General features: G+C 42.9%; 1 protein-coding gene across 1 annotated transcript in view; it reads left to right on the forward strand.

Annotated features, from left to right (window-relative positions):
* Positions 1–25,095, forward strand: part of CA8 (carbonic anhydrase 8) — an 80,646-nt gene that overhangs the window by 25,284 nt on the left and 30,267 nt on the right. Inside the window, exons 4-7 of the mRNA XM_045455154.1 lie at positions 10,570–10,665; positions 16,234–16,296; positions 19,398–19,446; positions 20,807–20,919. Coding sequence (XP_045311110.1) covers positions 10,570–10,665; positions 16,234–16,296; positions 19,398–19,446; positions 20,807–20,919 — 321 coding nt within the window. The remainder of the gene's footprint in view (positions 1–10,569; positions 10,666–16,233; positions 16,297–19,397; positions 19,447–20,806; positions 20,920–25,095) is intronic.

Genomic DNA, 25,095 nt, shown 5'->3' on the forward strand with positions numbered 1-25,095 from the left:
TTCCTGGAGTCTCTCCTCCTTTCCTCTGGCCAGGAAATAGGATATTGACGAGGAACACCATAAGTGAAGATGCATCAAATTACACGGGTATTTGTATTTCTGTATGTCTAAATTTTATTAGAGATTTTATTGTGAATTTGTCGTGAAAACCATATTTGTGCAGACAACACAGCATGTTGTTTTAGGTTATTAGGATTTGTGTTACGGGGGTTACTGCTCTGCTGAGCCGAAAGGCTCTGGAGAACTAGGTTCCAGTCAAGTTTGAACCGTCTTTATAGGAAGAATTATCCTTTGTTATTTGAGTCTAATATCAGAAACATCTCGGTTGCATCCCTTACTGAATAAATATTGAATCCTGTGGGGACAAAGATTTGAGATAATGGCAGATTGTTTTGCCTCTCTTTCCCAGCCTTTTTCGGGGCGGGGAGCGGGGGGCATTGGAGAAGATAGTAGACATAAAATTGGACTGACCAAATACTATAATTTGGGGGTGGATAATAGTAAGCATGCACCTCATGTCACACTTGTCAAAAAAGGAATGGACAGGCACCTGGGTGGCTCTGTCGGTTAAGCTCAGGTCATGATCTCGCTGTTTATGGGTTCAAGGCTTGTGTGGGGCTCTGTGCTGACAGCATGAAGCCTGCTTGGGATTCCTGTTCTCCTTCTCTCTCTCTGCCCCTCCCCGGTGTGTGCCTTTCTCTCTCTCTCTCTCTGTCTCTCTCTCTCTCTCAAAATAAACACTAAAAAAAAAAAAGAAAAGAATGGAGACTTTGAGCGGGAGGCTGGGGAGCACTGTGTATTGTGAAATGGCATGGGGATGCCAGGAGGGAAAGGGAATTGAAGCAGAGATGTCAAGGCCAACCGAAGTCATGCTGAATTTGAGATTGGTTGAGATTGTTATCCAGTTGAACTCAAAGATGAATTGGAGGAATTTTCACATTGGGAAGTTTGATTTCTGATAGACTCTCAGTTCCTGGCATAGAGAGGGCTCTAAATAAATATAAATAAGTGAGTGAAATAATAGATGGTAAAGTTCTAGGCATCGTACCCAGGTTCTGAGGACGTAAATAGGACAGTTGGGACCTTCTCTCATCTGGGGGATTTTGTCCTTGCAATTCCCCTGTCTGGAATATTCTTCCACCAGGTAGCCATTAACTTGCTCCTTCAGCGCCTTTGGGTCTCTATTCAGATGTCACATAAGCAGAGAGGCTGACTTTAGCTTTCCTTAACCTACTTGGTTTTCTCCATTGCATTTCACGGTAATTTAATAATACATATATATGGTTATTTAAACATAAATTCTGTATATGTGTACCATACATATGGCTATTTTATAGTAATGTATTGTAGCTGGAGTTTAGGGGATCTAGAAATTAAGTAGCTGGAGATAAATCTTGAATGGCAGGGTGGAACAAAGAATGGAAACCCTTAAATGTCAGGTTGATATTGGTATCCTTTTCTTTGGTCAGAAAGGTGATGTATATGTGGCATTTCACTAAGGGCGGTGGGGATCACTGTTCTGCATTTCACAGTTACACATTTTTTCATGCATTCACCAAATATTTGTTGAGCACTTATTATAAGAGTTGCAGGCAGTCTGAGGTACTAGGGACAACACACCGGTGACAAAATATGCAGAAATCACTTTCCTTTTCAAAACGGTACTTCTAGTGAAGTGTAATCATTTTCATCGATCAGTCATGTGATGCTTTGGGGAAGTCATGACGTCACCTAGGATGTCGGCTTTGACAAAAAAAGAAGGGAGTGTGAGAAATGATGTGGGGAGAGAGCATTCAGAGCTTACCAAGAATTTTGCTAGCTTGTTTGGAGATCAGGTGAAAGGAGCAGTCCGTGATTCCTCTAAGATTTGAGCCTCCATAGCTGGAAAAATGGTGGGCCTCTTAGAGGAATGCCAGGAAGGGGGACGGTTTTGGTGGAAAATCCTGGTGTATACTTTGATATGTTTTGAGTTGGACAGCTGCCTTTCATCTAAGTGGAAATGCCCAGGAAGAGGCTAGAAATGAAGATCGGTAACTCAGAAGGGAGGCCACCGTTCAGCATTTACTAGAGCAGCTGATACTGTTTACTTATGTATCTATTTGAATCTGACTCCAGCTAAATGAGTTCATATAAAAGAGCACACTGTATCTTTTCTTCGTGCAATGTCATGAGAAAACAGTTACAACTTTCATTTGGTATCCTGTGACTACTGCTTATTGGTATCATAGGAATATGTAATGTTCCTGAGTAAGCTTAATCATGCAGTATTTTACCAAGGGGAAATTATATTCTTAATCCTAGGTAATGGCCACCGGTTTACATACTATGATTGTAGCGATTGTGGTAGCATATGTTCTCTTTATCCACACCAATAATTAATCCATCCTTGAAACTTACTAAGCTACTTACTTCAACAATAAACTAATAATAAAATCCACTGCTTATTATTAAGAAATATTAATGTGAGTATAAGATTTAGGACTAGATTCACACTCCTAAAATTGCTTTAGCTGATGATACATTTTCTGCTTGCTGATAAACGGTTTCCGTGCCTCATGTCTTTATATTTCAGGGTATTAAAAATGATGATACAGAAAATGTGTCTTAGAATATTTTCTGGGGGCGCCTGGGTGGCTCAGTCGGTTGAGCGTCTGACTTCGGCTCAGGTCATCATCTCACAGTCTGTGAGTTCGAGCCTTGCATCGGGCTCTGTGCTGACCGCTCAGAGCCTGGAGCCTGTTTCAGATTCTGTGTCTCCCTCTCTCTCTGCCCCTCCCTTGTTCATGCTCTGTCTCTCTCTGTCTCAAAAATAAATAAACGTTAAAAAAATTAAAAAAAATTTTTCTGAAAAGCCCTAGATCAGAGCACAAAGCTCAATATACTTTTGTCTGTTCTTAGACATAATTTTACTTTTCAAGACACTACATTTTGTCTACCAGAACCCCAAATTTGAAGTGAAATAAAATTTTTCTTTTATGTATTAAGTTATTTGGCTGTGTGTACATCTAAAAGATTTGATGTCAGAAACCAAGGGAGTGCTTTTGTTCAGCATCCTGTATCCCTTTTAGAGGAGCACCTTGCAACTCAGAAAGCGTCGGACATTTTTCCTTCCACGTTGTGAAAAGTTCTAAAGGGCAGCTCCTGGGTTGGTTAATTCAGCTGCTAAGCCGTGTTTTGAAGGGCCAGCTGCTTTGTTTTCCTGCTAAGTCATTTCAGGACTTTGGCCCTTTCCTGGAAATGTTCATTCAGGGTTGCAGGATGGCCATATCACATCTTAGTGGCACATCCTCACAGACTAATGATGAAAGGTTGTAAGAGGACTCCATTTTCTTGCATTAATTTTTTGGTAGCATGTATTTATTTTTGAGAGACTGAGAGACAGATTACAAGCGGCGGAGGAGCAGAGAGAGGGAGGCACAGAATCCAAAGCAGGGCCCAGGCTCTGAGTGGTCAGCACAGAGCCCCAGTGTGGGGCTTGAACTCGTGAACCGAACTGTGAGACCATGACCTGAGCCAAAGTCGGAAGCTTACCCGACTGAGCCACCCAGGCGCCCCTGTTTTCTTGCATTAAAAAATGTTTTATTGACGCAAAACTTAACATACCATGAAATTCACCCATTTAAACTGTACAGGTCAGTGGCTTCAGTATATTTACAGTGTTGTGCAGCCATTACCATGGTCTAGTTTTAGAACAGTTTCATCACCCCATAAAGAAAAAGTTACTCTTCATCCCCTACCCCTATCCCTAGGCAACTAGGAATCTGCTTTCTGGCCCTGTAGACTTTCCTATTCTAGACATTTCATAGTAACCAAATCATGCTGTTTTCAAGGTTCGTTTATCCATGTTGTAACCTGTATCAGTATTTGATGACTTTGATTGCCAGAAAGCGTTCCATTGTGTGGATATACCTCCTTTTGTTTATCTGTCAGTTGACGGACACTCAGTTTGTTTCCACTTTTTGGCTGTTGTGAGTCATGCAGCTATGAACATTTGCATACAAGGTTTTGCATGGACATAAGTTTTTCACTTCTCTTGGGTGCGGAATTCGGGGTAATATGGCAGTCCACACCTAATTTCCTAGGCGTGGAATTACTGGGCAATATGGTAGCTCTGTGTTTAACATTTTAGGAATTGCTAATTTGTTTTCCAAAGGGACTGCATCATTTTCCCAATCCTGTCAGCACTGTGTGAGGGCTTCAGTTTTTCCACATCCTGGACAACACTGGCTGTTGTCTTTCTTTTTGATGAGAGCCATTCTAGTGGGTTTGAAGGAGTTTCTCCTTGTGGTTTTGGTTTGTATTTTCCTAATGATGTATGGAGCGTCTTTTCGTGGGTCTGTTGGCTATCCATATGCATTGTGTTTTCGTTTTGCTGATGGTGTTGCTTGATGTCCAAAACTTTTTGATTTGGATGAAATCTGATATATCAAATTTTTCTCTTACTGGTTCTGCTTTTGGTGCCATCTCTATTTTTTACAATAAAACATCTTATAGGTCAGTAACGTACATACAGAAAGGTGCCCAAACCACAAATAGACAGTTCACTGCATTTTCAGAAGGTAAACATACCTATGAAAAACCAGCATGCAGATTAACAAACAGAGCACGACCAGTATCCCAGAAGCTCCCGTCACGGTTCCTCCAAGGTTAGTTAACCGTGATCTTGACTTCCAACATCATAGGTAAGTTTTGCCCATTTAGGGGCTTTGTATAAATCGAATCACATAGTAGTTGTTATCCTGTGTCTTCATTTTTTAAAATTCTACGTTGGAGTCTGCTACACTGTAGCGTGTACGTTTCCTTTGTTTACTTTCTTGTGTAGTAGCATATCACTGCGTGAGTTTTCGACAGTGTATTTTTTCCACTGTTGACCGGCTTTCGGATTACATTCAGGTCTGGTCTGTTAGACTAGAGCTTCTGTGAGTATTCTGTTTGGCGAGCATACACTTAGAAGGGTAGCCTGTGTAGGAAAGGCGTAGTTCAGCTCTAGCAGTTGTTGCCAGTTAATTGGCCACAGGGTTTGTCCTGCTCCATGCTGTTACCAGCCTTAGGAATCTCTTTTTAGCAACCGGACGTTTCCCAGAAGTCTTCCTCGCCCCTGCCATCCAGCAGAGCTCCCCTCAGGTGTCATTCGCCAGAATTTCTGTACACGCGGGTTCCCGGGATGGTCATTTCAAGGGAGAAGACAAAGCTGTCACTCTTGGCTTAGTCAGGCTCACTCTGTAGGGCTGAGGAGGGCTCTAGGCTTGTCGTAAACCCTTGGTCTGATATATAGAAATGCAGCTGAGGTTCTGTCTGCATGGAGGAAGGGGGAGGGGAGGCAGCTGTGTCTGCAGAAAGTGGGAACATCCAGTCCCACCAGTTAGACACTACCAGAGGAGTGGCTTTGTGCTCCCCAAGATCTCTCTTCTGGACTTATTTTCAAAATTTAGCAGGAGTCCTCCATAAGTATTTTTAATAGTGATCGTGCTTTTTGCATTTTAATTTGTATTTTTACAACATTACATTTTCACTAAGCCTGCTGTAATAAATCGACCTTTGGACAGTGTCACCCGTCGTCGCTTTTGTCTTCGTCGTGGTGCCTCATTGAAAATGTGCGGGGGAGCGCTCTCCAGAAAGTGGTTACCATTTTCCCACGGAAACAGTGTTTCATTAAGCTTTGGTTCCGGCTTAAGCCTTAACAGCACATTAATTAAAAATATCAAATACCGTGTTATGTAAAAGCAGAGGTAATACAATAACTGTACATCTCCACAGTGATTTTAGCAGAATTATCTTCTGAGTTACATTACTGTCGAGCAAGGAAGGTCCTTGCTTTCCGGAGGGGCGTGTCTCTATGACTTCACATACACTCAAAAATACAGTTTCACTCACTGATATATTTCATTTGTCTAAAACAAATGTGCTACCTGTAATAAAGACTTTTGGAAAACAATAATTGTGTTTCTATCTGAATTTACATAGGTTCTTTTTTTTTTTTTTTTAATTTTTTTTTCAACGTTTATTTATTTTTGGGACAGAGAGAGACAGAGCATGAACGGGGGAGGGGCAGAGAGAGAGGGAGACACAGAATCGGAAACAGGCTCCAGGCTCTGAGCCATCAGCCCAGAGCCTGACGCGGGGCTCGAACTCACGGACCGCGAGATCGTGACCTGGCTGAAGTCGGACGCTTAACCGACTGCGCCACCCAGGCGCCCCCATAGGTTCTTTTTTGAGAATGGTTGTGGATGGCCAAGATGATAAAGCATCGAGTAGCACAGTGAAAGTAGTTTCCACAGCCGTGGCTGTGCAGACCAGGGGGATAAGTGTTGTAAAGCAGAGTCTAGTCAAGCAGAGAGCCTAGTCAGTTCTGGAGAGATCGGTCCTGTTGGTAGGCAAATTCAGGCATAGGTGACGTTCTCATTTCCTAATTGGTGTTTCCATATCTGCCCTCTGAACATTTGCGGAAAGCACGGTGGTCACTGGTGATTATTCATTTTGGATGATGTGTAAAACGTAATCCTCTTGTTTTAGAAATGTTTTCCCCCTAAGTCATAGGAGCTGTGCAAAATCCAAGCACACTGCCACGTAAACGTAGGTTAAATTTCCTATCAGAATTGTTGTGCTTTTTCTCGTTCACACCCATTCATGCCTTTCCTGTTCCTAGTTGACCTTTTTTTTACCCGAGTTGTTTTGGTACAAGTTCCATCTCAGTCAAGCAGGGTGATTCTTCACCTTGTCATAGCATTGAAAGGAAACCTGGGCTCCATGTTCTAGGTCAGGGGTAGGTTAAAACCCAGTTTTCTAGAATGCCTTTTAAAATAATTTGATTTGCATTTGGCTCCCAGTAGCCTTGCTCCTGTGTTAGCCTGAGAGTCTGAGACAGACTTCAGGGAAACGGGGTCCCCTTTAATTAGCACTAGAAGTGATGCATGTAGTTTACTGCGAGTTTGCTGAAGAAAGGTTCTTTGTGCAACTCTCTTGAGCAACAAGTGAGCTGGATTAGTTTGTTATGGTTTTCCAGTAAATTACAAAACTTCTATCAATAAGGAAATAATTGGCGGGAGGAGCACAGGTGTGGATCTTTGCAGAGCGTTTTGTCTTGAGGATGAGGGCAGTCTTGAGTGTTCGTCTAGTTGTAGAGGCCGGGATGTCCTTGCACTTGTGCGGGAATGTTTGGGCGAAAATCTGTTACATGAATTTCTGAGTGTACGTTTATTTCTTGAGCCTGTCAGAGTTCACTCTTCTCTCAGTATTTCAAAGATGCTGGATGTTTTTATTGTTGGAAAGTTTTGCATCCCTCGCATGATCTCCTATCCATGGAGTTAATGCAAGACTCCTTTTACTGCAGTCCTCAGGGAATTGTGGAGACAGTGTTCACGCTCCTGAAGACCATCCATGTGCCAGACACATGCCATATCTTATTTAATCATTAAAATGTCCCTTAGAGCTAGATGTCACGTGTAGTTTTCAGTTGAATAATCAAGTCATGGGGCGTTAAATAAGTTGCCCCAGGTACATCAGTAATGGCTGAGACTCAGACCAAGTACCATTCTTTTCCCTCTACGATACATGCCTTCTCATATTTCTAATAAAATGGTTCTGATTTGTGCTGTAGATAATTGCAGTTCAGAAAGTAAAAGCCTCTGAGTATGCATGCTGTGTTAACAGACAAGTAGCTTTTCAGGTACGGTGAGGATTAAAATGGACTTTAACATTTTCAGATAAATGCATTTTATCGCGCAGTTGTAATATTTTGAATATCGTAATTGGCTTTAAAATATATTTCCTGAAAACTAGGTTAATAGGCAATGTATTAGGTGTATAAAGTTGGAGGATGAACACTGACAGAGGTGTTTTGATAGAAGGACATATTCTTGTGCTGTGCTGTTGTTATCCTTTTTTAGCTTGGGTCGGCTGAGGTGGCAGCATTTCCCTTAAAAAAAAAAAAGACTTCGTCTTTTTAGAGCACTTTTAGATTTATAGGGAGACTGTAGAGACATACAGAAAGTTCTCATATAACCCATACCCAGTCCCCTGTTACTAACATATTACCTTAGCATTTTACATTTCTTAGTGGAGCAAAATGTATACACACGTAAGATTTTTTTATTTTTATTTTTATTTTTTAATTTTATTTTAGAGATAGAGTGAGCGAGTGGGGGAGAGGGAGAGAGAACCTTCTGTGCTAGTCACACAAGAGTCCTGGCGATTTTCCATTATCCACACTGAGTGCGGAGCCTGACGCGGGGCTCGAGCCCACGACCCTGGGATCATGACCTGAGCCGTAATCAAGAGTCAGATGCTCAACTGACTGAGCCACCCAGACACCCCTATACATTAAGTTTTAATTTTATTCAGTTTCCTTAGTTTTAAGCTATTTCTTTTCTGTGTCTCAGGAGCTCACCAGTGATACTGTGTTACATGTAATTCCCGTGTCGTCTTGGGCTCCTTTTGTCTGCGACCTTTTCTCAGGCTTCCTTGGCTTTTGTTGACCTTGACGATCTTGAGGAATACTGGTCAGGCGTTTTATAGAATGTCCCTCTACTGGGATTCGTCTGATCTTTTCTTCACGATCAGACTGGGGTTTCAGGTTGTTGGGAGGAAGACCAAAGGGGTAAAATGTCGTTTTCACCGCATCCTGTCGAGGGTGCGCTATCAACATGACTGATGACTGTCGATTCTGACCTTGCTCACCTGGCCCAGGTAGTGTCTGTCCCGTGTCTTCACAGTAAAGTTCCTCTCGGAAACCAAGTCACCGTGTGAAGCATATGCCTAAGGACTGGGGACCCTCGATTTCTTAAACACAAAATACCCTGGAGCGGTTTTTGAACGCAGGGTGTGAGTAACGATGTTGCTGAATTACAAGGAGTGGCAAAGCATAACACAAAACCATGCTTTTTTTTTTTTTTTGCTCCTTTTGTTTCAGAAAAAGAAATACATTGTAATGTTGCTATGAGAAGTAAGAAAAATGTTGATTGGAACTTTGCAATTTGTTGAATAAAAATAGATTTCAACCTTGGGCCTTCTTTGTTTATCTAATTAAGGCGGTCAGTTCTTATCTGTATGCTGTATACTTATCTGTACCACGGGGACTCCCAGGCTATTGTTAGAGCCAGAAAAGGAAAGATTAAAATTGGTCTGTCCTTCATTATTAATTGAAATGTTATAGAACATTGTTTTCTCAGAGGCAGTGCCTTGACAGTTACATTTATTGGGCGGTCACAGTCCATGTTGGTTTTTCAGAGCCTGTCCTAGCTTGGCCTTGAATGTGGACTTTTTCTAGGTTACTGTTTCTATTATAGGCAGAGGATTTCATTTTCGCCCTCTAGTGGTCAGCTTTATCATCTCGAATTCTAGCTGGACAAATTCAGAGGTGGAAAAATCAAATTACTGACTATTCTCATGGTAATTTTCCCCTCACGTTTTAATACGGATGCTAAAATGACATGGTGATGAATTTTAGCTACGTATTTTTGGATTAGAACTAATATTTAAATGGGACAGTGTTTTAAAGTGGTAAGTAGTTCTAACTTGATTAAAAGCTATAGTGATGAAAGATAGCATTCCAGGTGGACGCTTTACCTAGCTGCTGCTTTACTAAGAACCTCAGTGGGCATTTGAATTTAACCAGGGAATGGAATCTGGCTTCTTGCAAGTGTTTTATCACTGCTGTAGGAGCAAGTGCATATTCTAGATAAACTTGAAAGCTACAAAGCTTCATGAAGCTAGGAGTGAGGGAGTCCTCTAGAGCACTGTTTGTCATTCCTTCACAGATAAAATTTTATCTCCGCTGCAGGAAATGGCCTTCTTTTAGAGCTCTACATCAACATTCATTATGTTACCGTGACTTTTAAGAAGACGCAGCATTATAGGGTGCTATCTCTGTTTATCCTTAAGAGAGTTGAAATAATTTACCAGAACTTGAGGCTGGCTTTGTCTTATTCTTGATGGAAATCGTGGGTGACACAGTATTTGATTTTGCAGGTACTAATCCCTGGAATGAGTTCTGGTGTTTGTGCCCAAACCCGAAGTTTTGTCCTGTTGAGAACTAGAGGGGGATGCCATTTAAGGAAAGGCAACTAACTCAGTGTGAAATCGGCCACTCCCCTTAGATGCAGTCCTGATTATGATCATAACGTAACTCAAGAGGCGATGATCCACTGAGCATTGCTTCTGTTCAGAAATAAGAAGGGGGGGTGCCTGAGTGGCTCAGTCAGTTCAGCATCCGACTTCGACTCAGGTCACGATCTCGCGGTCCGTGAGTTCGAGCCCCGCATCGGGCTCTGTGCTGACAGCTCAGAGCCTGGAGCCTGCTTTGGATTCTGTGTCTCCCTCTCTCTCTGCTGCTCCTCTCTCTCTGTCTCTCAAAAATAAACAAACATTAAAAAAAAAAAAAAAGAGGTAAGAAGGAAAGAATTCCTACAGAACGCCTGAATTAAAGCAGTGGTCTGTTTGGGTCTGTTGGGTATGCTTTTGTTTCATATGATACCATAGAGACGTAATAGATATAATTTGGAGAAACGGATGTCTCTTTGTTCTCACTAGAAATACGTTAATGATGAGATGACCTGTCTGTTGTTTACCCAGCTCCATCTGATCCACTGGAATGCCACCCTGTTTGGCAGTATTGATGAGGCCGTGGGGAAGCCACATGGAATTGCCATCATTGCTTTGTTCGTTCAGGTAAATGGTCTTTTGCTGTGACTGTTGGATTGTTCAGAGGTGCTTATTTCTAATTCATTTGCAAAATGTTTTTTGTTCTTCCTCAATTTCGTTACTTATTAAACTCCTGTACAGAAAACACAGATAATTTAAAGTTGGAAAACTTGATTTTTCTGGCTCATGGGAGAGCAACCATATTCACTGGTAGAACGTGGTTCATTTAGTTAGTAGAACTGTTCTTCAAACTGGCCTTCAGCGTCTTGGGCGAAACGATGGAGAAAGTGTCTCCCGAAGGCAGAGTTCGTTTTATTAATGAAAAAAAAAATGTTTTTAGAAAATGTTTTTGGACCCTGGCTTCCTGTGAAACTGAAGAAAAGTCAATAATATAATCACATAGTAGATTCTTTTCGCTCTTTATTGTGAATAATTTTCACTCCAAGAAGATTTGAAGCGTCTGATAGAAAACAGTGATAAAGTAAGATGTTGGTAGCAAAGATGTTGGTGGATATAGTCAATAAATAAATAAGTAAGTTTAGATTTGAGCTCTGTGGTGGGCAAAATAATAAATGAACACAATGTATCACGTAAATTTTGTGAAACTTACAAAAAACCAGACCACATACTTTCAAAGGTAAACATTTTAATCTAGTTCCTCCTGCGAATCTTTTTGTCTTGTCACCCGTTGGATGTCCAAAAAGGTTAAGAGGTGAAAGAGATCCGGCTTTCCCCTTCCCCATCCTACAGAAGAGAGACCAAGGGCCAGAGAGGTCAGGCACTGTTTATAGTCACAGAGACTTAGTGTCACTGACAAGACCAGGAACCATTATTGCAAGTATACGTGGTTCCAAGCTGCCTCTTGGAGAATGTGGGACCAGAGCAGTAATATTAGCATTGTGATCTTTAGTAACTTAATCTTCCAAAGAGAGTTGGGCCTTTGCAAACCTGCTTTTCTTGTGTGTGGTATAGATCTCTTTTCTTTTCTTCTTCATTTTTTTTTTAAGTTTATTTGTTTTGAGAGAGAAAATGGAGGAGGGGCAGAGAGCGAGAGAGAGAGAGAAACCCAAGCATGCTCCACACTGTCAGCACAGAGCCCCACGTGGGGTTCAGTCCCACAAACCATGAGATCATGACCCAAGCCGAAATCCAGAGGTGGATGTTTTAACCAGCTGAGCCACCCAGGTGCCCCTGGGTGGTATATATTTCGATAGTATTATTATGTGCAATAATTTTCCATTATAAATTTCTTTCTCGGATATTTTCCTATTGATGTTTGAAAGCAGCCATCTGGTTTTAGCCTGTTAATATTTCAAAATCAGTATCTTGAAAGTGTGACACATGTCCTAGAATTGAAAAACAAATTCTTACAGTTTTAAATGAACCTTCTTACTATTTACTTCATGGGTCTTTTACAGGCAGGGCCCTATAGTACTTCTGTTTTATGACTGCATTTTGTAAATGGAAGGAAATCAGGGCATCGGGATACCAGTAAAAATGTTTTTAATTATAAATACACACTTTGATCATCTTTAGTGTTCCTACGTGTGCTAGCTATTGAAGTCTATTTTTTGAAACCTGAAAAAGTTGATAAAGCATCCAAATTTGAGATGTTGAGGCAAGAGAAGTAGAAGGCAATGACTTATTAGTAAAAACTAAGAATAAAATAATAATAAAATAAAATAATACAGATAACTGAGCACTCACAGAGAAGGGAAGTGACTGCATTAGATTCATCTCTGCAGTTGGTACCCAATAAATCTTTGTGAGTGGAATTAGGCGTGATAGTATTCTCACTTACTGATTCTCAGCATATTACATGTGACACGCAGTAAGAGAGCTCTCGGTGGAAAGCCAGGACTCTGGGACCGGGCTTCGGTATTCTAGGAAGAAGCTCCTTGTTGTAAGCAAGGGGAAGCCTAAGAGAATGCACCCTTGTTCTCACTTTCCAAAGTTTGCTGTGAGGAAAAAATGAGATTATCTAGGAGACAGTAAAGGTACAGGCACTTTGAGAGCCAAATTTCATGAAGGAAAGAAGCACTGAGCAGGAGTGCCCACTGAAGCAGAAAGGAGAAGGACTGAAGTCCATCTGGGGGTCTCACATTTAGGCGAGAGGAGTGGAGAATGAGCGAGGAGGCCGCCAGAGACCGTGAGCATGGGCTTCCCGTTCAGGAGGCTTGGCTCAGGAAGAGAAAGGCAGATGGGGTAATAGCTCGTGCTGCTACACAGGGATGTTCTCTTTGTTTCATTTTGAGGTCTGCGGTCTGCCTTTTTGTGCAAAAAGCACTGGTGCAGATGCAGAGTTTGAAAATACTGGAAAGAAAAGGGATACTTGATGTAGACAAGTTCTGGGGGAGACAGGAGGCTGTAGGATGACGAGCTTTTGTGGGTAGACTAACCTGGGAAAGAAGGAGGGGCCACCCTTTCTTCACGACACGGGGTCAGAAGAAAGACTGGGTAGAAATGGCATGAACTTGAAGGTGGAGGATGGCTGGAAATTAGAGGAACTCATGCCTGATGGTCATAATCTCTGAGTCGTACAAAGCAACGTTATTTATAAAGCAAGGGAAGCATTGGTGTGGGGTTGGGTTTAGAAATAGCCCAGGAGGAGATGATAATAGCCTTGACCGTCGGTCTGGGAGACCCACTTGGGAGTGGACATCCTAGATTGTACAGCACGACATATCGTGGATGGTTCTCTATCCAGGTAGAAGAGTAGAACATTCTAGCAAATTGTTTCATTGATCTGTTGCAGTGCAGATGATTTAGGAGGACGCAGAAAATTAGAGAATTGGGGGCGGTTGAAGAGGGGTCTCCTTCAGTGTAGGCAGGAAGGGAAAGAGACAAAGCCAAGAGGCCCCTGAGAGTCTTGACTCTTTAGATGAGTGAATGTGGAGAGAGAAAAAAGAGCGAGAGAGCTAGATGGCTGGGAAACTGTGGTGAGAGGGAATGGTCTTCGGAGCTGACGTGTTCAGAGTGAAAACAAATTCAGGGAGTGTTCTCGGGATGGGTGCTGAGGCGGAATGTTGCTAGAAACCACGGAGGGCGGGGGGGGGGGGTAAAGACACAGACGGGCGGTGAAGCCCCCCGTAGTGACAGCAGGAGGTGATGCGTACGAGGGAGTGACCGGTGAGTCATTTTGTAAAAACGTTGCCCCAAGTGGATCTTGACAGTGGGTGGTGCACTCAGAGGACAACGGCCCCGTGCACGTGGGTCAGAGTATCCATCCGGGCGGGGAACAGCAGGGCTCTGACCACAGCTTTCAGCCCTGTCTCTGAGGGAGACGGCACAGCGCCCACTGGACAGGCCCGGGAGAGCTGCGCCTCGAGCAGACCTGAGGGGGATCGGTAGACCGGGGGGTGGTGGCCGAGCTTGTCGGAGATGCGCTGGCGCCCTGTCGCAGAGGGCTCGGTGGAGATGAGGCAGAGTGAGAAGGTGGGGAAGCGCACAGGGCCGTGCAGGGCCCACGGTTTGCGTTTTGGGTGACAGCGAAAGATGGCGAAGGTGAGAGGTAAGCGTGACCTGGCCTCCCTCCCCGTCCTTGGCACCAGGCCGTGCTGTCACCTGGATTGCCATGGGATCTTGGGGACCGGGGCGTACAGAGTATCGTCTGGGCTTGCTTGTGGTGGTGATAACCTCTTCGTACAGAAATTTGGCAAAGGAGGAAAGGAAGAGAGGGAGCATTCGCAGGGGTTTGTTGCAGATTTAAAACTCTCGCGGAAAGTAAAGAATCTTTGTAGATCGAAGGAGCCAATGATAGTTGAGTGCTACCAGATGTCACAACTATTTGATGCTGTGTGACATTCTGAGCGAGGATGATAATGGGTGGTATTAATTGAATTGCCATGTTCCATGTCCTTTTGTAGTCTTATCTTCCACCCTATCAGCGCCCCCCCCCCCCCCCCCCCATGAGGAATCTGAAGGACATAGAGGTTAAGTAAACTTGCTTAAGGCTGAAAAGCGAGTCAGGCTCAGAACCCGGACACCCAGCATAGGTGACCTTGCTCCTGAACCACGACACTGAGGACTCTTTCAACAAGTTACAGTCTGACAGCAGATGCGTTAAAAGGAAAACGGACCCCATCTGGAATCCTCCAGATGCTACGTCATGGTTAACCGAGTACGACAAAGAGAGAGGTCCGTTTCCCCAGATGACTGGGCAAAGCCTTCTGCTAACAGATCCAGGCTTCTGCACTCACGACTACATTTGCCTTCGGTATTATTCTTTAGCTTTAGAGGGTTCATTTTCTGTCTTTAAAGCCTGTCTGAGGAACTGCAAACACTTGGGAAATAGTTGAAGTCTTGGCTGTTTGGAACTGATTGGGATGTCTTAGGTTACGTGAGTTTCTTGTCTCTTTTCTCTCTCTCGCCCCTTCACCTGGCATGCTTCGCAGTTGCTGCCCGTGGAGAGACATGGAAAATGGCGACACGTTGACAGCTTTTCTAGCTCCTGTAGGTCATTCTCCACACCTTTCTGTGGAAGAGAAAAAGCGAATGATAACAGTGTTTATCTAAGGTTTTAAGTTATCTCTTGCTGTTGCTGTCGTCCGTTATCACGGACCATTGAAACCTGGTCGAAAAGTGGAAATCAGATGGCACTTACAATTTCTAATGTTAAAGTCAAGAATACTTAATGTCGGATTTCTTTGAAGGCTCACGTTCTTTGAAGCATATTATACACTAAAAATATGTAATGGTATGTAATGTTTTAAAATAAAAATCAATGAACAGCATATTTTGATGTATTTAAGAATAAAAAGGTGATTTTACAGTTTTGTCCAGTGGTAATCAAGAGATGTCCTGATTTTGGTGACTTTAAATATGAAATCACATACTTACTTTTCTGAGTTAATACAATTTTTCAACGTTGGTAAAGTCTTTATGACAATGGTCTAAAAATGCCAAAGGTAAAAATGAAAGTGTTTGGAATGTGATGAGCAATTTTAATAAGAAATATCCTTGAAATACCCTTGAAATTGTAATCATTTGATAAACAGTTGGCCCTTGAACAAACATGACTTTGAACTGCATGGGTCCATTATACATGGATTTTTTATGGTACAGTACTGTAAATGTTTTCTCCTTCTTATGATTTTCTTAATAATATTTTCTCCAGCTTACTTTATTGTGAGAATACAGTATATAACACGTATAACATTCAGAATCCGTGTTAATTGACTGTTGCTTTCAGTAAGGCTTCAGGTCAACAGTAGGCTATTAGTAGGTAAGTTTTTGGGGAGTCAGACATTATACGTCATTTTCAAGGGCACAGGAGTCAGTGCCCCTTACCCCCTCATTGTTCAAGGGTCAGTTACATAGAGCATATTGGGTGATAATCCATACAGAGCAAGATGAATTTAGAATGAATTGTTGGAAATGTCCGAGAACATAGCTAATACTTTCTTATACTAGCTTCTCTTACAACTTTAATTGCCTTTAGTAGAAGTTGACCTGGTTATTAATAAAAAGGTCATTTACTTACTCCCTGAGAAGGAAATCCAGGTGGACTTGAACTTTACTTTCTGTTAGTTATTTTGAGTAAAAGCTGAGTGTTTAAAAAATTTTGTGGTGTGGTTTATGCTTTATGTATTTCAGATAGGAAAAGAACATGTAGGTCTGAAGGCTGTGACTGAAATCCTCCAGGATATTCAATATAAGGTAAGTTATTATTTCAAAGAAAATGAAAATACTGATTATGGCAGAGGTCCCCAAGACCATTCTCAGATTGATGATTCGCTAAAAGGACTCATGGAATAGCTGTTATTCTCATGGTTGTGGTTGATTACAGACGGAGGACACAGGTGAAGAATGAGGGCAGTGCAAAGGTGCGTGGGGCAGAGTCCGGGAGAAACCAAACACAAGCTTCCCGCTCTCCTACCCCAGTGGAATCGCTTTGGGATGAGCCTGATTCTTTCAGCAGTGATGCGTCACGGCACGCGTGAAGTGTCATCCGTCAGAGAAGACTGGCTGAGCCTTTATACACAGGGATTTTACTGGGGGTCACTTATATGAGCACACGGTGTCTGTGTCACTGACTCCATCACTCCCACCCCAGCCCGAGCAAAACCACGCGTTTTCAAAAATCGCATTGTCAGGGTAAACTTATCTGGTCCGGCTGGTAGAGCGTGGCCCAAGGTCTCAGGCATGCAGAAACATTCTTATCAGCCAGAATATTCCACAGCCTTCGAGCCGATCAAGGCCAGTCCTGAAGAGAGACCTCCTTTTGAGCAACCCAGGCCTGCTGAGTTCACCTTTTCCACTTACTGGTTGCAGGAAAGTTGTGTAAATGAAACAAAAATTTTGGCACTTAACACGTCAGAAAGACCAGCACGCAGAGGCTGTAGGATCCTTTATCTCAGAGAAGGTGATTTAGTTGGATATGATTCTGTGGTGATTCAGCCCAGCTTTGCTGGAAACACAAGTTCTGTTTTAAACTGTACTTTTTAACACTCACATTGGATTGATTGAATCTGAGTGGCCTTGGAGGGCAACGGCGTAATCCTGGGTGGCTTCTGGAGATACAGCACAGGATTCAGCGATCCAAGGCCAAACCAAAAATCAATCTGGGAATGAAGTCTGATTAGCTCTAGGCCGGCACAAGCCCAGGACCTCTCGAATGAGGCAGCAGCCTCTACTGAAGATTTCCTGAGCAGGCTCAGAGTGAATCCAGCTACCGGAGGGAAAGCGCAGAGTAGTCAGAAAGCTGGTAAAAAGGAGGAAGGACACATTTTGACTGACATGTGTCTACTAGAAATGGATTGAGAAATTTTCTTTCATTGTTTCTGCTCAGATGGCATCAAGCTTTCTGGAATACAGGGCGGGTGGGGGAGAGTAAGTACGCGGGATTCTCTCTCTTTTTTCATGTGTAGTTTTGAGAGTGAGAGAACACACGCTGGCACAAGCAGGGGAGGGGCAGAGAGAGAATCCCAAGCAGCCCGCTGGCACGCCGTCAGCACAGAACCCACGTGGGGCTTGAACTCACAAACTGTGAGATCATGGCCTGATCTGAAATGAACACTTGGATGCTCAATTTTTTTTTAAATATAATTTACTGTCAAATTGGTTTCCATACAACACCCAGTGGTCATCCCAACAAGTACCCTCCTCGTTGCCCATCACCCACTTTCCCCTCTCCCCCACCCCCCATCAGCCCTCAGTTTGTTCTCAGTATTTAAGAGTCTCTTGTGGTTTGCCTCCTTCCCTCTCTTTTTTTTTTTTTTTCCCCTTTCCCCTCCCCCCTGGTCTTCTGTGAAGTTTCTCAGGATCCACATAAGAGTGAAAACATATGGTATCTGTCTTTCTCTGCCTGACTTATTTCAGTTAGCGTAATACCCTCCAGTTCCATCCACGTTGCCGCAAATGGCAGGATTTCATTCTTCCTCGTTGCCACGTAGTATTCCATTGTGTATGTAAACCACGGTTTCTTTATCCGTTCTTCAGTTGATAGACATTTAGGCTCTTTCCATGATTTGGCTATTGTTGAGAGTGCTGCTATAAACATGGGGGTGCAAGGGCCCCTGTGCATCAGCACTCCTGGATCCCTTGGGTACATTCCTAGCAGTGCTATTGCTGGGTCAGAGGGTAGATCTATTTTTAATTTTTTGAGGAACCTCCACACTTTTCCAGAGCGGCTGCACCAGTTTGCCTTCCCACCAACAGTGCAAGAGGGTTCCCGTTTCTCCACATCCTCTCTAGCATCTATAGTCTCCTGATTTGTTCATTTTGGCCACTCTGACTGGCGTGAGGTGATATCTGAGTGTGGTTTTGCTTTGTATTTCCCTGACGAGGAGCGACGTTGAGCATCTTTTCATGTGCCTGTAGGCCATCCGGATGTCTTTTTAGAGAAGTGCCTATTCATGTTTTCTGCCCATTTCTTCACTGGAGTATTTGTTTTTCGGTTTTGGATGCTTGATTGATGGAGCCCACCCAGGTGCCCCAAGTAAGCTGGATTCTTTAGTGTGTCAGATAGTTCCTAGAAATAAGGAAGAGACCAAGAGGTTATGCATTAACTTGCCCTGTTATGTCTGTATTGATAAAGTAATCTTATAAGAGACATCCAACTGCTGTGATAGGTCTGTTTGCCTCGAGGGCCTGAGCATTTTAAGTGGCTCTTTGTAAAATACCAATTGTAAATGTGAACTGTTGAATAATGCCACATATATTTTATTGAAATTTAAATACAGCTTTGATAAAAGTTGGTAAGAACTGGATATTTTCACTCAGGTGTTAGTTTTCCCTCCCTGGGGGAAGAGAGCACTTAGAATACATCCTAGAGCTGGGTTACCACATGCAAATGGAGCAAAATGAGAGTTTCGGAGGCGGGTTATAATGCCAGGAAGGCTAGGAGCTGAGGGCAGAGCAGCGGGAGGAAGGTCATTTCAGAAGGATTCCCTGAACCAGGGTTCAGGCATTTTACACCAAAGCCCGTCCCTGGTGTGGATGTGGTAGGGCCGGAGAAGTCCCTGGCGTGGGGCCTACAGACGCTGGACAGACAGAGTTAAATTTCACTCCGGGGATTAAAGGGAAAATTGAACCGTTGTAGCAGAGAAAGAACCATAAGCTCAAAGCAGGAGTATCTTGTCGGAACGAGCCGCTGTTTCTCCAGTGAGGAGACGGAATCAGGAACCCACAAATCTGTGGTGTCGAGGCTGCCGTTCAGAAAAGACTTCAACCTGGATTTTTAGTGCTAATGGATTTTTATTATACGATTTAGAAGTTTTATCTTAACATGGGGTAAATTTTTTTTTTTTCTTTTTCAGGGGAAGTCCAAAACAATACCCTGCTTTAATCCTAACACTTTATTACCAGGTAGGTGCTCATCTTGATGGCATAAGGGGAATTTTAACCGTGTGGATACGACCGCACTGTTTCCCTCTTAATACATATAACTATGTATTGTTAGTTAATACAGTTTCTTTACAACTTGTATTCTCCGTAGTAGGTACCAGTTTCAGGTTGCTCTGAACATGGGAGTAAACCTTTTGAAATAATAAACATTTTGTCACTTGTTCTATTATTCTCTGAAGAGTTTCCTTTGGATTTTTAGCTGTAAAAATGGCTACCTCTGTGAAAAGCACGAGCATAACATGACCTTGATACACTTCTAGGATTGGTCAGAGAGGTTCTTTTTAACCTCTGAGTGAAATAAACTTTGTATCTAATTGCAGGGGTGCTATTGTTTAGGTGTTACTCTAATCGTTTAAGCATACCTAAACGTATAAGAATCGTGTGTATGATGCTCAAAACATAGTTTGTAGTTAAAGGTTGTTTGGTATAAAAGTTTTGTCTTTACATTTCTCTGCCTAAATTTTATGCTATTTCTTAGTGTTTTAAACAAAACCAAATAGGCTGACGCATGGTTATCTTCGGCTTCCTACATTTAACTGCCTCACGGCAAAGCGGTTTTTGCCGTGTGTTGAACACTTATCCATCATATTTGATTGTGAATTCCTCTAATGCGGAGCTAAAAGATTTCCTAGGAATGATTTCTTTTGTCCTGTCATAATAGGACTTTAATATTTTACTGTTGAGGGAGCAGTGTAAGACGCAGCTACAACAGAATGGTTGAAGACACAGACTTTGAAGTCAGACTGCTTGGGTTTGAATCCTGGCTCTCTGCCAGTTATTAGCTGAGCGACCTTGGGCAAATTATGTAACCCTCTGTGATTCACTTTTTCCATCTGAAAAATGGGGCTGATGACACTATGTATCTTGTTTGTTGTAAGGGTTAGATGAGTTCATGTAAAGTGCTTAGAACAAACAGTGCCTCACATGGAGTAAGTATTGAATTAGTACTGAATTACGTATGAGTAAGTCAGGTCAGTCCTTCACTAAAGTACAAAACACCACAGATACACTTCTTCCGAAGTGACCAAACTTGGTATATACGTACACGTGTGTACGTATATATCAGGTTTATGTAGCCATATTTGGATTATATAGTGATACAATGATAGAAATCACTAGAAACAATAGAAAGAATGTCATATTTTCCCATTAGTTATTTTCTTCGTGAGGATTAGTTTAAGAATACATGTGCGAGGCTCTAGTTTAAAATGACTTCAGTCTGAAAACTGTTTAGACAGTTTGTAATTTTAAAAATGATCATTGGAATCTTCAAGATCGTCATTAACTTAAATTTTCGTGACATGTCCATGTGGTTGCACAGATCCTTTGCTGCGAGATTATTGGGTGTATGAAGGCTCTCTTACCATCCCCCCTTGCAGTGAAGGTGTCACCTGGATATTATTCCGATACCCTTTAACTATATCCCAGCTACAGGTGAGTACAACGTTTTAAATCTTCCAGAAGAAGTTCTGAGTTAAAGGTTAAATATTGTTTCTGTAAGAGAGAAATGTCTTTTATGTTTTAGCTTCCTTTAGATCTGTCACATCTTTGCAGATGAAAGTTAAATAAATGTCTTGAACCAGTGAAAGCAATTGAAAGGTCAGGGATGAACAAAACCAAGCTATCATTTATGAACTGTATTTTAAAAGTTAGTTTTTATAGAGTAAACAGAAGTCACGGAAATAGTCAGACTTTTGATTAGTCTAGTTATTTCTTTGTGTAGGATTCCCCAGGAATGGAAAGGAGAAAGGTCTTGGAAATGAGAACGTTGGTTATTTCTGTGAGACACGTGGGCTTTATAATACTTCTTCCTTGTCTTGCACAAGAAAGTTTTGTAAGCAGAAGGGTGAAGGGGAGGTAAAAGGAATGCTCTGGAAATATCCGGATTGTTCTCTAGCCCCACTTTTGGTCACTTAACTTCCCACCTTAGGCTTTGCATAGGTGCTCTAATGCTGATGCACAGGGGTGGAGGCCCCAAGTTGCATGTCCTGGGATGTTGGCTGGTGGAACATGAGGCAACATCATTATAACGTGTTTAAATAATGATTTTGATATTATTACAAGAGAGGTACTTCAAATGTCTCCTGTCCTCCAGGGGTCTAAGGGATGTGTTCTAAAAGGCTATGTTTTTCTTCTTCACGATCAATCTCAGAAGTCTTAATAGTTTCAGCCTTTAATAGTTGCTTGTTATTTTTCTTTTTTCAAGGATTAATTTTAAGAGTTACCAATTTAGCTTTGCCATCCTTTTACAGACTTTGATCACATCACCTTTAGGCCTTCATATTTTTAATATAACAGATCCCTTGTTGATTCATTCATCCCTCTGTTCTCACAAGGAACTATGTATGCCCAGTGCCAACCAGACACACAAAGAACATAGAGATTAAAACGTGGTCTTTACCCTCAAAAAGTTTGCCGTAGAGCTGAAGAAGCAAACAGTCACACAGATAATTATGTTCATTGTGAGCAGCGAGGTGTGCTGGAAACGCGTAGGAGAGAAACCCATCCCTGTCTGGGAACTTTTAAAATTAATTCTTAGAAAAAGAAGTAAGTGAATAATTCCTGAAAGATATTAGGAGTAAGTCTAGTAAAGGAGAGAAAAGGAATTAGAAATTGGAGTCTAATGTTAGGAATAGAAGTTTGGACTACTGATTATGGGTTTGGATTTTAACACCAAGATGTAGCTGCGGTAACCGGTCAATGTCAACATTTCAGTGACTTGTCACAGAAGAAATTTATTCCTTACTCAGAATCCAGCAAGTGGGTTTCTTCTTCCTGGTGAAGGCTCCTCTCTGTGCAGTTGTTTAAGGGACCAGATTGAAAGACACTGCGTCACTCGCAGAGTTGCCCTAGGTGTGGGCACATAGCCGACAGAAAGGGGAAGAGTGTGAAGAATCTCCAGGAGGATTTTTTAAGGGCCAGTCCTAGAAACGGTGAACACTCATGCTTCTCATGCTTGCCTTCTCTTGGCTGGAACTCAGCCACATGGCCACGTCTGACTGCGGGGGAGGCTGGGAAGCACATTCAGGCTTCATGTCCAGGAAGAGGAAGAAGTGGATTTGACGCGGAGTTGTGCTCAAGTTGAGGAGGAGACGAGACACCAGCTGATTAGAGAACCTCGGCAGCTGGAGGCGATGGTACCATGCAGGGCACTAGGAAGGACTTGAGGACAGTCAGGAGGAAATGATGTCCTGGGATCCAGGATGGGAGAGAACATTGCCAGCGCGTAGAGGAGAGAAGTTAATGGTGACAGATGCCTCAGAGAATCTCCGTAGGATGAGTGCTGCCCACCGGGGTGGCAGTTAACTCTACCTTACAGAAATGAGCCCAGATGCCAGTAGGTAGTTGTGGGGATCCACCCCGATTCCGTGTGATTATCAGTATTGGGTGCCTGAGCACTGTCGCCTTTCAAGTCTTGCCCTTTATGACATTACAGTTCCTTTGAGACCCTCTTTTTTGCATGTGAGACCTTGACAGGAAATCTCACTGTATCAGAGAAGGTTTCTGCCTGTTTGGCCTATGTTTTGTATCCTCCAGTAGGAAGAGTTTGGTTTCTTTTGACAGTTGGAAACAGAGAGCAAGATCTTCAGAGGCTGATTGAGGGAGGGATCATTGGCATAAGAGAAGGAGCCAGTGGACACAAACAAATGAGATACCCGAGAAAAGAGTATGGGCGAAGAAGAGTCGAGAAGATGGTAGAAACATTCTCTTGGGACTTTTTCCTGAGGGCATCCTGTCTTTTAGAAGAGAACTCTTCTAAGCTGGCAGTGTCCCATGGGACTTACTACTCTCCTTTTGCTGTCTGCTTACCCCCAAGTCTGGTCCTCTCTCCGACATCACATTTCCAAAGCAGGGAAGAAGGTCTGGGATTAGGAGGTGGGCATGTGAAGGCCGTGCTTGTGGTTGGCCAGCCGGTCCAGGTCAGACTGTGAGAGATTGCAACCTCAGCGGTCCTGATATTATGATTGTTCTGGGAATGACGTATATCAGAGATCAGACATCCCTCTGCATTTACTTTTCCTGTCACTTGCTTCTAGGACAGTGATAACGTTTCCTTGTTGTTGCTGCCAGTAGCATAAAATCTTGGATGACCAAGTTTCAAAGCGTTGAGGCTTGATATACAGTATGTTTTGTGATGCTGGGGATGCATTCATTGGCTTTTACATGTCCCTGACCCTATTAATGCAAGAAGTTAACTGATAGTATTTTGCCATAGTCCTGTCTTCCTTTACCCTTGTCAAAGGCGGATGTTAGCATGGGGAAGATCTCCTTTGAGAATAATATGGGTAATTTATTCATTAACTTATGCATTCATGGATCGATTGGGTGATCTGGCATTTTCTATATTCCAGGTACCATAGTAGGCACTGAAGTGGAGGACCAGTAAGACATGGTTCTGACCTCAAGGAGTTCACCCTCTAGGGGGAAGGCGAATATGTTCACACTTAAAGAACCGTAATTTCGTGTGAACAGTGCCTTGGTATGACGTGAATACGGTTTTGTGGTAGCACAGAGGACAGACATCAGATAAGATTTAGCCATCTAGTACTCCTTCCCCGGCCAGGTGATGGGGTGTGGCACGATTGTTAGTGGGCATTGCCAACCGGGGGAGAAGTGTCGGCACAGGCACGGAGGACTTTGGAGATGCACGCTGTTAGTATAAAGGGCCAGTGGCATGAGGTGAAGTTGGAGAGGAGATGAAGGGCCTGACCTTCATCAAAGAGCCTTGATATTGTGCCGTGGAGGCTTCCTGAAGGCAAGGAATCTCTGGGGTGTTGTGAGGAAGAAAGAGACGAGGCCAGGTTTGAATTTGAAAAACCTCTCTGTAGGTACAGGATGGAGATGGAAACCTCAGTTAAGACCGTGACAGTGAGATGAAAGGAGAGGAATGGCTTTAGAAATAATAAAGTAGTAGAATTGGTGACTGATGACGCTGGAGGGTTTTCAGGGAGTTCGAACCCACATACCACTCCCTGGATTTTGGCTTGAGTGACCGGTGAGTGTGATGTTGCTCTCCACCGTGATAGGGAACAAAAGTGGAAGAGCTGGCTTTATGGAGAGTATTAGGAGCTTGTGGCTGTAAATGTGGAGAGTTCGAGATGCCTTTGTGACATCCAAGAAAGGGGCGTATTACATAGGTGATGGTTGAAGCCCTACGTGTAGAAGAGGAGATCCTTCAGGGAGAGAAAGGGAATGATGCTGGGAGTGGCAGCTGATGAGGGCATGCGTTGCAAGAGTTGTCCCCGTGCAGTGCCTCAAGAAGGGGGTGACAGTCAAGAGGTTGATGTGGCGTAATGTCTGGAAGCCACGGTGGGGCGTGGGCTGAGTTTTGAGGAGGAAGGAGTGGCGAGATGAGAAGTATCCGATGCTGCACACACATTAAATGAACGGCTGAAAAGTATTAGTTGTATTTAGCCACGAGGAGAGGTCTCAGACGTGAATATGACGTGGAAGAATCTGAGTCTGCGGTCCTATTTGTTCAGCATCGCTTTGTTTAGGGTACTTTTCTAACGATAGATCAAACCTTACAGTGAAAAATAAAACTTTAACACCACAATACATTTCTATTTATTGGAAGTTAGGATTAACCTTGGTGAGCCAGAAAAGAGA

Source organism: Leopardus geoffroyi, chromosome C3 (assembly GCF_018350155.1).
Source record: "Leopardus geoffroyi isolate Oge1 chromosome C3, O.geoffroyi_Oge1_pat1.0, whole genome shotgun sequence".
NCBI classification, from domain to species: domain Eukaryota; kingdom Metazoa; phylum Chordata; class Mammalia; order Carnivora; family Felidae; genus Leopardus; species Leopardus geoffroyi.